The sequence below is a fragment of the Grammomys surdaster genome, unplaced genomic scaffold, assembly GCF_004785775.1.
Source record: "Grammomys surdaster isolate TR1022 unplaced genomic scaffold, NIH_TR_1.0 126133, whole genome shotgun sequence".
Lineage (NCBI taxonomy): Eukaryota > Metazoa > Chordata > Mammalia > Rodentia > Muridae > Grammomys > Grammomys surdaster.
The window spans coordinates 4780662-4795302 of NW_021620941.1; the positions used below are offsets into that span (position 1 = coordinate 4780662).

Genomic DNA, 14641 nt, shown 5'->3' on the forward strand with positions numbered 1-14641 from the left:
TAAGTCCCCGGGTGAGCGTCCGACCCTGTGCGCTCTGATACTACACTACCATCATTTCCTCAGAAACAAAGTAAGTCCACCACTCCAACACGACCTCTGGCATCTCTTTGAGGCTACTCCCCTGCTCCATCCTCAGGCAATTGCCAATGTGAGTCATGCCCCCAAGCTACCTGCTTCCCCAAGTCATATAAATGTACGTCAGGTTTCTGCCCCTACTCTTGTAGCCCAGGGAATACCTGTGAAGGACAGGACGACCTCAGACTCAATTCTCCTGCTTTCACCTTCTAAGTGTTGGGATTACAGGTGTGCACCACCATGTGGATAGAACCCAGTCTTTGTGCAATCTAGGCAAGCATCTACCTCGACTGAGTCACAGCCACAACCTGTCATTTTCCCCCTTACTTTTTAAAAAGCCTCTGAGTTGGGAAAGTTTATACTCAAAGGCACCTGTAGTTTGCCCATGTCTCCTGAGTAAGATCCAAAGGAACGCTTACCTTCTGGAATACTTGATAGTTGGATTTGGACCATATGTCCAGCTGTTGGGGAGAGAGAAGAATCAGTATCAGTTTCCATCAATCCAAAGAAGCCAATCAGTGATAGGGTGGGCCCCGGTGGCAAAGGCCTGCTGTGGCCTGCCTAAGTTTTTCCTTACCACCTTCCAGGTGACTTAAGGAATGGAATGAAGGGCTCTGCGGCCATCTACCTCCAGTTCCATGGGCTGAGGCCCTGCCCACTGTAGACCCTGATTCTCCTGAAAATGCCAAATCACCCTATGCTCTTTGCCTGGATTGTGCTTCACACAAGCTTGTACACGGCTCCTCCTTCCTTCAGGCTCAATGTCACTATGGCCAGGAAGGCTTTCCACAGTTACCAGTCAGAACATTCTTCCTGACATCCACTTCCTTTCCTTTCTGAGAAGTTAGTTTTTCTAACAGTAAAGACCACCCAACAGACTGTGAGCTCAGTGAGCAGAGGTGTTGGGCCTGGCACCTCCTGCGAATCAGTAGGCCATTGCTGGGTAAAGAGAACCAGCAGTGTGAGGATAGTACTCCACGCTAGGACTCACAGCAGACTCTCCATATACGCCTTCATTAGTCTCCAGAATGACTTTGGCTTTCCAGATGAAGAGGGAGCTTACCTCTCACAGAAGGCATGACAGTGTCATCTGGCTGCTCAAGCCCGGCTGGCACTGGCAGCCCCTGGGGAGGTTTATTCTGTATTTTTATTTATTCTCTCATAATTGCATCCCTATTGCTGTTTCCCCTCCCTCACTCCTCCCAGTTCCCCACCTTCACCTCCCCTCACCCCAGATCCACTCCTCCTCTGCTTCCCTTCAGAAAATAACAGGCCATCCAGGGATATCAACCGAACACAGCATAACAAGTTCAATAAGACTATCGAGGCCGGACGAGACAACCAGTAGGAGGAAAAGGTCCCAAGAGCAGGCAAAAGAGTCTGAGACATGACCATGTCACTGTCAGGCGGTTTTGCTTTTTTAAGTTACACATTCATTGCTCTCCCATCTGTATTAGTGTGGAGGGCTAAAGCCAGCCTATGAGGCAGCTCCTTGTTTGTTTCTCAGCAGCACTCCTAGAGTGTTCTGGAACTGGCTGGGTTAGGAGGTCCTGATCTGACTGGATTGCTCACACAAGGAAGCTTGAGGTTCCAGATGAGATGTGGGTGGAGCTCAGGGGAACCAGTCCAGCCCCCCTGCTCCCACTGGGGTCTCATGCACAGTACCTCAGTGTCTCATACATAACTGAAGCCATTTCTGTTTTCCCCCAGCTTGCTCGGTAACCCATACAAATCTGGCTGCATGTTTCAAGACTTTAGAACAAATGATGAATAGCAAACCCAGAATTCCTCTAATATAGAGACTGCAGGGGCTGGGGCTGCCACTCACGGGTAATGGCAAGTGAGGAAGTTCTCTGTGTCTCAGAGCTGCTAGACAGGTGACTTTAATATAATGAGGTCAGGAGCTGAGTAAATCGAAACAGCCAGTGAATGGTTCTCCTGGTCCTGCCTCTGGGGTTGACTGGTGGTCAGACTGCAAGTCTGACCTGGGGCAGCTCAGGCCTGTGTGCTGTCACATTGATCTGGTATACTAGGGCACAGGGAAGTGGCTGCATGGGGACATGCCTCTGAGCCACAGGAAGTGAGTGTGGCATTTCAGGGTCTTTGCTGTTCTGAGGAAACACCAAAAACCGTGGCTTTCTGAAGAGTCCTTGGAAACTGGAAGCTGGGTTGCACCCTGGCCCGCACTCCTTTCTCCAGCTCCTTTTCATGTGTGATCGGTTTCTTATGAAGTCTCAGGTGCCCAACCACCTTACATGCTCAAGGACAGAGTGACTGTCAGGGTCACCTGCAGCATGGCTGGGCTCTGGCTGTAGAGGGCAGAGGGACAGCCCAGATCCAGAGCTGGCAGATATGTGGATCTTTGATCACATACCCATACTGGGAAAATGGACCCTACCAACCATACTCTATCCCTCCTGCTACAATCCCATGGCCTCCTAACAGCAATGCCAAATTGGCCCCTAGAGAGGCAACATCAGACTTCAATCTCTGTCTCCTTTAAACCAATGGACAGGAAAAAGAATCTGAAACATCTTTCAGGCATTAGAGGTTAGCAGTATGTAGGGTAGCTGACAAAACCAGTTGGCTCAGTGGAAAATGGCATCTGCTGCTAAGCCTAATGACCTGAGTTCAATCTCCAGGACCCACATAGAGGAAGGAGAGAGCTGACTCCTGCAAGCTGCCCTCTCACCTCTGAATGCACATGTTTACAGACAAAACACATACAGTAAAAGAATGCACATTTAGTTCCCCACAGTCTCCATCCTGACCTGCCCAGCCTGTGTGGGTGGAGTCAGGCTCAGGTGACCTCAGTGCAGTATTCAGCCCAGAGTTTAAGGAAGGCAGCATTTAAAGACTGCCCAGGGACCCGGGGGAGGGGATGGGAGTGGAGGGGAGGGGAGGGGGTGGAATGGGACTGACTTTGCCTGTCTTAGTTCTACCCAGATCACAGTGCCAGGGACTTTAAATCAATGTTTCTGGAAGAGCCGTATCCATTTGGGGACTCGGAAGCAACTTCTTTCTCATTTCCAGCACTGCTGACACCTCCTGCCTGTTCACATCACACACAGCACACGAGGATACCAGCCACAAAGACATGGAGATGGGAGTTGCACACACTCAAAGTTACAGACTTTACTTAAACAATTATCTTAGGAGACTTTCAATATCTACAAAATCTACCAAAAAAAAAAAAAAACCCTCGAGAGAAAAGATCAGATAGATGCTTCATTAAGAACGGACTCTGCAAACTAATTGTGGATATATTCAAAACCAGCCTTGCCTATTCATCATGCCTCCTTTTCAGAAGTTTTAAATAAGTCATCCAGAATGCTAGAGGATGATTCTACCATCTGGGACAGCAAGGCCCTGGACAATACCATCCATTTACCTGGCACACAAGGCTGAGAAAGGGACCTATTAACAATGGGCTCCCCTTTTGCTCTGAACTTGAGTCAGGTGGCATATACCTGCTCTTCCGCTAGGCTTACCCCAGAGAGAGCCCTTTAAATGAGTTCTGGAGTAGATGCTCTGTCTCTCTTCAGGTCAGGAAGGACTCAGAAATTCATTTCAGGAAGCCAAGGCTGAGCCCAGTGAACATTTATTGGCTCTCGATTCTTTGCTGCAAAGGCAAGCATTGTTAACAGGGTTTTTGCTAGTTGCAATATTAAAAAGGGAACATAATGGAAGCTGCAAACCTTCAGTGAACAAGACATCATTTGAAACTAGGATGTCAGGAAGAGAGTGACCCTCCCCTCAGAACACTGGGCCAAGTCAGCTGCCTGTGGAGCCCAATGGACAAAGCTGCAGTCCCAGAGGCAGCTCTAAGGGTGCTCAGGCTGGAGTGTGTTCAGGTGGCGGTAGAGACTATTTGCAGGGAAGTGAAATGCAACCCTGCAGATGAGTGGGGTGCTCATATGTGTCCTTATGATAAGACACCAAGATGTCAAAAACAAAACCAAAAAACAAAACCAAAAACAAGCTCCCCCCACCCTCCAACTCTTAAAGAGTGGTCCAAGGACAAAGGCAAGGTCACCCTGTCCTTGCTGTTCTCTTACTCCTGCTGTGATCAGCAGGGACCCCTCCAGTGCTGGTGCATGAGAGTGACTGCCAACGAACAGATGAGGACTCTGAGGCTCAGAGAGCATCACAGCTAAGGAGTGGGGAGTCTAAGAACAGGCCTGAGTCCTTCCTGACCTGAAGAGAGACAGAGCATCTACTCCAGAACTCATTTAAAGGGCTCTCTCTGGAGTAAGCCTAGTGGAAGATCAGGTATATGCCACCTGACTCAAGTTCAGAGCAAAAGGGGAGCCCATTGTTAATAGGTCCCTTTCTCAGCCTGTGTCTCAGTAGAGAGAGGGCCTCTCTACTCAGGGCTCCTCCACAATGTCACTGCCCCAGCTCTCTGGGGTGCTCCTGCAGAGTTCAGTCTCACAAAACCATGGCAGGCCTGCTGCTCTGCCAATCATTGCCACTAACATTCACTTAGCAGTACTCAAAAACGCTGGCAGCTTATCAGAAAGTTATCAATTCTTTATTTCATTTCAAAAGGCAGCACACACAGAGAATTTTAAACGATCTAAAACGGACACTTCCAAAGGAAGCCCCTAAGCCGCAGCGGGCCTCAACCTCTAAAGGAAACCTTTAAAGGGATCTCTAACTTGCAAGACAGAAGTATCCTTCTGGGGTAAGGATACAACTGGGCACTGGTGAGGGTTTTCTCTGCAGCTACCCAAGTTCTCAGAGCCATGGAAAAGTTCTGTGTGGTCATCCTCTTAGGTGTGCTCACCCTCCCAGAGGAAGAGAGGAAGCAAGCCGCCAGGAGAGCATGCTATGCCTCTATTAGTCTTCAACTTTCACTTTCAATCAGGACATGCATTTGTTACCAAAAATTTGCTGAAAGCACAACTTTGGGGTGCCCTCTGTACAGGAGCCCAGCTGGATTCAACCCCTTCCCCGGCTCTCACCCTTTTCCCCACAAGTAACAAGAGGCCATTTTTCTGAAGGTCGTCTGAACAATTTCAAAGGCTATAACAAATCAAAATGTTCCCTGCATCTACTATCAAACGAGGCTGATGCCAACACTTATTAGAGAAATCAGATTCAAGCTTCCCCCAACCCCCTCGACCCAAACACACACACACATCCAACTTTGAAGTGGGAAGAATGCAGGATCAGAAATTACCCTGGAGACAGCTCTGGCTGTCTTTGAAGGTTCCCTTTGATACAGCCATTTCTTCTCCTCTCTTACGCTCGAAGGCTAAAAGCTGCCTTTTTTATTGATATGGGGTAATTAATGAAGCTATAGCATTAACATAACCTAAATCCCCTAATAAGATAAATTCAACGGAGACACTTCTATTTTTTCCATCCATTCAGCCTGACTGATATAAAATCAGGACAATGGCCAGGTGTTCCCACACCCTGCCTGTTAATATGCTGAGTCACGGCCTCATTCCCTGATTGCAGCCAAGAGAGGTTGGTAAGTCTGAGCAGCAGTTTTATTCTTAGAGGAATGAGGGTACCAGTGCTTGATGTCAAAAAATATGCATCATGGGTAAAGAGACAGGGCATCAAGGTAGTGGCTATTACAGCAAGGTGCAAGTGGACAGTGTGTGGGATGGATGATGGTGGGAAAAGCTGGTTGGAAACTGCTGTGGGTGGGGAGAGGGCACGGCTGGCCACTACCTCAACACTAAAGGCAATGTGTTAGACCAGCACATGGGGGACAACCACACAGGTGCACAAGGTTAAGGCCATGGGAGACTCTCTGAGTCCATCTAGTGCACCCCAGGCTGAGCTCCACAGCAGAACAAGCAGAACAAGCCCTGAGCCTGGGCAGCAGTTGAACAAGTGCAGGGCTGCCACTTCCCAACAGCAGGGCTGCCAGGAACTCTATTCTGCAGACCAGGCCGTGAGTTCCAATGGTGTTTTCCAAATCTGATTTTTGTGTGACACAAGTGTGCCCACTGCAGGCTCGGCACTCAGAACTGGACATCTGCAGTGTATTCTCGTTCGTAAAGTCCTTAAGAAACTGGCACTGATGGAATGGTGAGGAGCAGGCAGCCTTAGGCTGGCTGGCTCACTAAAAGCTTCTCTACCACTCGAGGCCTGGCCTTGCCAGTCTTGCTTAGTCTTGTTTTGGAGTCCCTACCTGCTACGTGGGCCCGTGTGCACAGGTACAAAAGGCACTAAGAGGTGCCTGCCTATTATGAGCACAGTGAAACAATGCCCTTTAGACCTGTGCAAACGGCTCAGTCAGGGTCCCTACCACACCCAAGGCTGCTGACAACCTGAGAACCAGAACCCAGGGACATCACTCACTCGGGATAACCAGACACAGACCCCATGATACCAACTGTGCTCTGCTCTGCACATCTGGAGAGATGACACCTTGATCTGCCCTGTGGCTGGAAAGTCTCCCCCAGGATCCTGACCCTTGAATCAGAGACTTCTGTCAGAAACTTCTGACCTGATCTTCAGCTAAGTTATGACACACGGGTGAGCAGCCCTGAGGAGATAGGCTTAGGACCATACTTAGAAATTCTAGTGTGGACCTTGTGTGATGATCGTCAGCATAATAAAACATAACTTTCGTTATACTAGCTACATGCTCTACCTCTTTGTTTGAGACAGTGCCCCACCATGCTCTGAGACAAACCATCCTCAAACCCAGATTCCCTCACAATGCCCACTTTCTGCTGTACAGTGAGAGACAGCAATCTTCACGAGGAGGCTGTATATGGGCTCATATGTGCCCCTTTAGTCTGATCATTTATGATTCTAATGCTGCTGCTTCCTGATTCTTCATGTTTCCATTTCAGCTAAGCAGTTTTGCCTCTGGTCTACCCTTAGGACGTGGTCATAGGACTCATTCACACAAGCAATTCCCCACCCTAGGTTCCAGCCCCGTCCGTTCAGTAACACGAGTCAGACTGAGCAGTTCTTAAGGCAAAGGATGGTCAAGAGGCCAGGCTGAGCACTGGAGTGCAGGAGAGTTGCTCACTGAGTCAGCTAAGTTAGATGGAGCTGGCAGGAGGGAAGGAGGGAGAGGGAGAGACGGGGAAGAAAAGAGGGGGAGGAAGAGGGAGAGAGGAACCCAGGGGTGGAGTAGGAGAGCAAACACCTAGGGAGTCAGAACAGGCAAATGTGAATTAATAGCTCGGCTGTCCTAGGGCTATGGTGCGCACCATGGCTGGGGAGTGGACAGGACACATGCAGAGAATGGAGGCCGGTAGGGAGGGTCAGATCTTGCAAAGGTGTCTGGATTCTGTTCCCTAAGCCAGGCCTCAGAAGCACGTTGTACGAGCTGCAGGTACAAAATGCTCTGAGGACAACATTGGGACCACAAAAGAATTTGGTGACCTTGTGAGAAAATGTGTACCTCTTAAGACACTCATATGGCATATGCATAAACCAAAGGCTCTAAGAATGTCTAAATACAGTTAACTTCTTGGCTAGAGTAGAGAGAGGGGATGGCTCAGGGGTGGAGGGAGCATTTGCTTTTAATTTGTGAGAGGCTCTGGGCTCTATCTTTGGGTCTGAAAAAAACAAGATAGAGGGGAACTATCTATAATCTAAGGTTTCTTAAGCCTGGGTGCATGGGCTGCTCTGTACCTAAACCCCATTGATACCCACCTCTTGCTCTGGGGCGGCTGCTCAAGTATACTGGGATGGTGGCAAGCAAGAGAGTCCTATGTATGCACGGGGTTTATAGGGAGAGTAATCGGCAGGCTGAGGGCAGGGACACTGGAACCTCCATGTGAGTTAGCAAGAGCAAAGTCAGGTCAGTAAAGGCAAGGGTGATGAAGCAGGGGGCAGACAGAGGGCCTGGGGTGTGGGGCAAGGCAGACAGAGAGGTGACAGCCAGCACCTGCTGACAGCCCAGTCCTCAGGGGTGGCAGGGAGGAAGGTTTAGACAGTTGGGTGGTGGTATAGCTAACCAAAACCAGGAACACGAGGAATCTAAGATATGGAGATGAAGCAGCCCAGACAGAAGGAGTGATCTCTGTGTGGGCAACATGGCTGAGAACAGGTAAGGGGAGGGGGCAGAGGGAGGAGAAAGCCCCAGGGAAGAGGAGTCAAGGAAGAGATGGGAAAGAACAAAGTGTGGCTGCAGCAGGCTACCAGAGGAGCCTTCACGAGGAACATGGTAGAGAATTTCTTGTCTTGAGTGCAGCATAAAGTACTAGCGCTCCCCAGTGAAGAGTGTGGGTGTCCCTGTGTGTGACTGTGGACAACTGGGGTCTGGTCAGCAGAACCTCACAGGCAGTGTGCCAGCAGCACACATAGCTAGCAGAATCCCCACTCCTGGTCTGAATTTGGAGTGTGGCTCATTTGCATCCTGACTTGGTAACTCTGCAAGCACCGTGCTAGTTACAGCCTTTCTCTGTTCTCAGTCTCCAATCCCTGCCTAAGTGAGCAGCAGCTGTTTCATGCATAGTGTGACTACAGCATCCTCAACCTGAAGCTTGAAAAGACCCAAGAGGAATGAACTTCTACATGCTCAGCAGGGGCCAGGCTTCCTGGGAGCTGTGCACTAAGCCTGCCTGGCTTCTAGAGTAGACCAGAAAGTAGACTTGACCCAGACAGAATTTAGAATCCCATGGCGGCCTTGCCCACCAGACCGTCACACTCACTCTCCACTCTTGCTTCAACGACAGTATGATTTTTCCAGAAAGATAAAGGACATCTCCCAACAAATGATTTGCTAGCAATTGGGAGACCAATGCAAACCAGGCAGAGAACTTGGAAGAACAATAACTCCTCTGGTGGCTGTGGTACCATGTGTGAATGCTGGGTGCTCGCAAGTTAACTTTAGCCCAGCATGGGAACATCTGTCACCCGCAAAGCCGCAGCTACCACCTGCTTTTCAAGAACTGTCTATTCTCATTATAATATGGTCATTGAGTGTCAATTGCTGTCAGCAAACACATTGAAATGTTAACATTTGAAATGAGGAAAGCAAAAGGTCCCAAGAGAGGAAGGGGAGGGTGTCTCAGGCTGGAGAGTGACAGGGGGAACTTGGGTGGGTCTGTGGGGCGGGTGCACCTCACGCTTGGAAGCAGACACAAATGAAGGCTGCCAGCTCTCATTAGTGTCCTCTGCTGCTTTCCACAGAGCCAGATGGAGACTCAAGAAACTCCAGATCCACTAGAGTGAACTTTCCAGGGAAGCCATCACCTGGGGAAGCGCCTGCCTTCTCACCTTAGCCCTCATCGTGTTTGGCTGTGGAGAGTAAGCCTTCTGAAAGACAGATCACCTGTGGGAAGAAGCTGCTTTCTTCCTGCTGAGGTATTCAGTGTGCAGCTGATACGTGACTTCCCAAGGGCCCACTGTGAGAGTCAAGGAGAATAGGTTGTGTCCAACTAACTTGAGTCTTCCTCACGGCTCTAAGAAAAGCAAAATGTGGAACCCTGGGTTATTGATGTGCTGGCTGACTTGAAAAAAAAATCTATTTCCTCAGAAGACATGTCTAATGAGGCAACTGGGGTCTAAGGTGCTCAATTAGAAATTCAAGTGAGGGCATCGGGCTTGCCGTGAGCAGCAGAGGTTTAAAACAGCAAGTGGAGTGAATGAAATCGTTTTTGTCAAAGGTTCCTCTTCATGCTGACTAGTCTGGATCCCTCCAGTGCTGATTTGCTGGTTATTAGTATCACTCACCTGGAACTCTGGTCTGGGACAGAGTAAGGAAGAAGCCCCTCCCCCAGCCTCCAGGCCACTCACCTTTCCATCCTCTGTGTAGACACTCTCGTTATACCCCTTCACAATCGTGCGATCGATGAACAGGCTCCTCATGACCACGATCACTTTCAACACCTTCCCCAAGGTCACCTGTCAAAACACGAGTGAACACACGTGAAGGCTCAGAGTCAACATGCGTATCACACAGAGCTGGGCAGGATGGTGGAGGCAGAGACCACTGCTTATCTGTCTTCATTCTGAGTGAGGCATAGAGGACATGGAGGGAAGGCTAGGTGCTTTACCTCACCATGTGTGACAGACCCAGCCATGGCCAACTCATCTGGAACTGCAATGCTAGCCCAGCCCACTCCATACCCCAGTACAGCTTTGCCTCCTGACCTCTCACTACCTGCTGGATAGAGCACCTGCTCCGCCATTTCCCAAGGCCAGGGCCTCTAAGTTTGGTTTGATGAGCTTGGTGAGCACAGTGGTGCTGATCTGGGTTATGGCCATGAGTATAATACATGGAATACAGTGCAGAGGCAGAAACAGGCACCTAGCAGCCCTTGCTGGAAGCTGCCTATTAGTAGCTGGGGGAAAGCGGAGAAACAGCGTCAAAGTGAACCTGAAGGGAAAGGAAAGTGGCTAGGTGTTATCCAGACCTGCAGTCAGCACTTCATTCTCAGAACCTAAGCACATCATGGATTAAGAAAACACCTAAAATGCTGGGTGTGGTGGCTCACACCTTTAATCCCAACTCTTGGGAGGCAGAGGCAGGCAGATCTCTGTGAGTTTGATGCCAGCCTGGTCTACACAGGACAGCCAGGGGTACGCCGGCAGACCGTCTCAGTACCCCATGCACCCTGAACACAAGAGAAAACATGTAAAAGGTCCCCACACTGCCAGGGAAGACAGACACTGCTGTGTAGGACATGCGGCTCTTCATGGAATTGAAGTAAGGCTGCCTTTCCTTAGAAGGCAATGCCTGAGGAGCACGCCTTCTGTGTTCCCAGGTGAGACCTGGGAGGCAGGCCTGGCCCAGAGCTCACTGGAGGCCTGTGGTCTTGGGTGTTCTGACAGGGCTATAAATCTCAGACTTGCTGAAAGGAAACCCTACTGGTCTAAGAAAGCCTCAGCCTGCACAGCAAGCCTAGTTCTTCTAGGCCAACTTGGTGCAGGCATCTACAGAGATGACTCTTAAGCATCCCTTTCTTGTCCCCTTGTCCCTTGCAGCTGTCTGCCTCTCTGATGACTACCTTCCTGTTTCTCCAAGGAGTCCAAGGTGCTAATGAGCATCCTGACACCTGGCTTTACAGGAGCTGCTATGATGTTTCTTTCAGTTTTGTGGGCCTTACCTGTGCAGAACAGAAGCACCGTAACAGAGAGCTAAGATGCATTTGTTTACATTTAAGGAGTGCTAACAAATACATCTTACAGTGTACTTTAAAATACTGTCTCACTAGTTGACACAGAATCACTATTTAAGGATGCCAACGGACCATAAAGGCAGGAGCAGCAGGAGCCTCCTAGAAGGGAAGAGGGCAGGACAGAAGCCAAGGCTACAGAGCAGGCAGACCTGACAAGCCAGGGCCATCCCCCAGCACATAGAAGGCCAGCTCAGAGGCTTCAGGAACTGAGAGCTGTCTTCTAACACCTGACTCCAGCTGGATTTAACTAACTGGCTAATTGTCTCAGAAAAGTGAGTTTCTGGAGAAGGGCATCAGGAGGAAGATAATGGCCCAGTCTTTTGTCTTTCTACCCAAAGATGGTCACCATTCATAGTTTTTGGATAATTCCTTTATATGTGTGTGTGTGTCTGTATGACTGTGACAAGTTTTATCGTTCTTAAGCACTGTCCCCCTCCTGCTCCCAGTGGTGGGCTAGGTGAGACTCTGAGCCTAGGTCCTGGGTCTCCCTTTCCCTTTCTCAGAACATACTGGAATTTAGCCTGGGCCCAACATAAGCCTTTGGCACCTGCATGTGGAAGAGGCAGACTCCACCTGCCCCCAGCACCAGCCCCACACTGGGTGCTCAGAGCAGTATGGTTACTTCCCTTGCCTCTTCTCCTGCATCCAGGATACACAGCAACAGGAAGGAAAGCTCCCAAACAATCACATAGCCAGTGAATGCAAACCGCCAGTGAGCTTGAGCTACATCTCGCTCCAACTCTGTCCACGCTTTCCCTGCATGCTGGCCAATGCTAACCTTTCAGGTGGTCCATACATTATTAGCCAATCCATGGTTTTCATATTCCTGACACAGATAAATGTGTGGATCTGCCAGCCAGATCCTGACATAATTACACCACAGGCCTTCCTCCACACTATACAGCCTGCTACACAGGCTTCAGAAACAGTGCCAGGTGCTACCTGGCCTAGCTGTTGGCTACTGTGGGCCCTTCTCAACCCCTCTCCTGCTGCCACACACTTAAGGTGTTTCCAAGTCTCCCTAATATAAACACGGCTGCAGCAGGTACTTCTGGCACCATACTGCCACTGCATGTGGGTCAATATTATTCTTTTAAGTTATATTTTACTTACTTGTTGTGTGTGTCTATGTGTGTGAATGCATGAGTGTCACAGTGTGAACGTAGAGGTCAGAGGACAGACTGTGGGAGTCTCCTTCCAGTATAGGAGTTCTAGGGGCTGAACTCAGGTTGTTTGGTTCGGAGGCAAGCATCTTTACCTGCTGAGCCCTCTCACCATCCTAAGGGGCATTTTCTATTTTAGGACAGATTCACAGAATTCTAACTACTGGGGTGAATATTACAGTCTGCCAAGCTGCTATGGAGGAGCGTTGTACCGACCAGAAAGCTCCCACACACCTGTTGGCGCTTCTTCATTCCATTCTTGTCAGTGAAGGGAGCTATTGAATGGAAACAACACCAGCAACAGCAACTAAACAAACAAACCTGACTCCCTTGTTACTCTTCTCCAGCAATAACAACTTAGGGTACTACGGGGGTGGAGCACAGGCTGTTCTCACACTCCCAGCATCCTCTTGCTTTTTTGCCTATTGATCACTCAGACAACAGGTATGAACCTCCATGCCTGACTTCCAAGTTTTGTTGTTGTTGATTTCTTTTAAGATTGATTTCTATTTTAAAATATATGTGAGTGTGTCTGCCTGTATGTCAGTATGCCTTGTGCTGGTACTCTCAGAGATAAGGAGTGAGGTGCCCTAGCTCTGGAGTTACCCAGTTGTGTGCTGTCCATTGTGGGTGCTGGGAACCAAACTTCAGGTCCTCTGCAAAACGCATTCTTAACTGCTGAGCTATCTCTTCAGGGGGCCCCCCCCCCCACCCCCAACTTGGTTTTAAAAAAAAAAAAAAAAACATTTAGTAAAATAGGGTGTGACAATGCATGGTTTTAATCCCAGGGCTCAAATTGTGTCTAAAAAATAACAAAATCAAACCTCCCAAACCTCTATGGACCCAACTCCTGGCCATCTAGTGTCACCTCTACCTCCTTTCCATTGGAATAACAAAAACGGTATTAGTTCTCTGTAAATATTTTAGTATGTATCTTTAAAAGACAAGTGGGCACACTGTGACAGACCTCCTGTCTAGAGAACAGCAGCTGTCCAACACTAGCAAACATCTGCTGGATTAGTTACCAGGTTTCCAACAGTCTCCTAAATGCCACTTTGAAAAGAAAAACACAGGCTGGAGAGATAGCTCAGTGGTTAAGAGCACCGACTGTTCTTCCAGAGGTCCTGAGTTCAATCCCCAGCAACCACATGGTGGCTCACAACCATCTGTAACAGGATCTGGTGACCTCTTATACTGTGTCTGAATCAGCTACAGTGTACTCACATAAAATAAATAAATTATTAAAAAAAAAAAAAAGAAGAAGAAGAAGAAGAACGCTCACTCCAGATCCAAGTGTGGGGATCCAAGTGTGGGCTGTGGGAGCTGAGGTACTCCATCAGCCTAAGCTGGGGACCTGGCTCCTGGCTCCTGCTCTGCTGGTTGGAGAAGTGGAAGAAGTTAGGGTCTGAGGAGGCTATGGCCTGCACCACAGATGCTTCCCCAGGGAGCACTGATATGGCTTCCCCTGCACTTTTCACAGAAAGCCCTGGAGGATGACGGTTGGTGCTGGGTAGACCGTACTTCCTTATTTTACGGTCTTTCCATTCCCATGAAGCCCTATGGAATCTGTGAGACAGAACCCTGAAGTTCATCTGAGCTGGAGAGGCACAGTTAGGGCCATTTGAATCTCAGCTCGCTCTTGGTGATCTATCCAAACGGAGTCATGTCTCTTGACTCTGCTGTGGGGAAGCCTGGTCTCCTTGCAGCTCTGGATGAAGTACTTTATTCAGAGGTGGGCTGGGAGGAGCCTGGCAGGCAATCCCCAGATGGACAGCACCTAAAGGCGGGTGTGGATAAAGGGCTCAGGAGTAGCTTTTGCTCCTTAGCCTGAATCAGTGTTTGAGTTTGTTGGAGGAACAATAGTTTTAGCTAGTCAGCAGCAAAGATAGAACTAGATGCTGTCCAGGCCAGCGAGCCACCATTTGGGGCTCATCCTCCCTCCTGCTGCTACACTTGGGACTGCAGGGAAGCTGTGGACTGTGGATGCTACCCTCCAGGGCAAATAAAATGGTGAGTCTGATGGATGAGTACCAGGAAGAAAGCCTGCAGGGCAATGAAGTCTCAAAGGGGCCACATGGCCGGCCAGCCAGCCAGATCTAACGCACTACAGTGATGGCCATTCGCTGTAAGTCAAGGCCTATACTTTTACATGGGTTTCTATGCCACAGGCTACACAGCAAGTATGACATAGGACAAGTCAGTCTCTTATGCCTATCTGCTCAGAAGTGAAATGAAATGTGGAGGGGTTGGTTGAGGATGCAGGCTGCAATGCTCATCTCAAGGCACAATGTA

General features: G+C 49.3%; 1 protein-coding gene across 2 annotated transcripts in view; it reads right to left on the bottom strand.

Annotated features, from left to right (window-relative positions):
• The window catches only part of Med27 (mediator complex subunit 27), a 183468-nt gene that overhangs the window by 16358 nt on the left and 152469 nt on the right, over positions 1-14641 (bottom strand). For both annotated transcript variants that reach the window (XM_028757121.1, XM_028757122.1), the window contains 2 exons: positions 9802-9909; positions 495-536 (listed from right to left, as the gene is read on the bottom strand). In XM_028757121.1, the coding sequence (XP_028612954.1) occupies positions 495-536; positions 9802-9909 (150 nt within the window). The remainder of the gene's footprint in view (positions 1-494; positions 537-9801; positions 9910-14641) is intronic.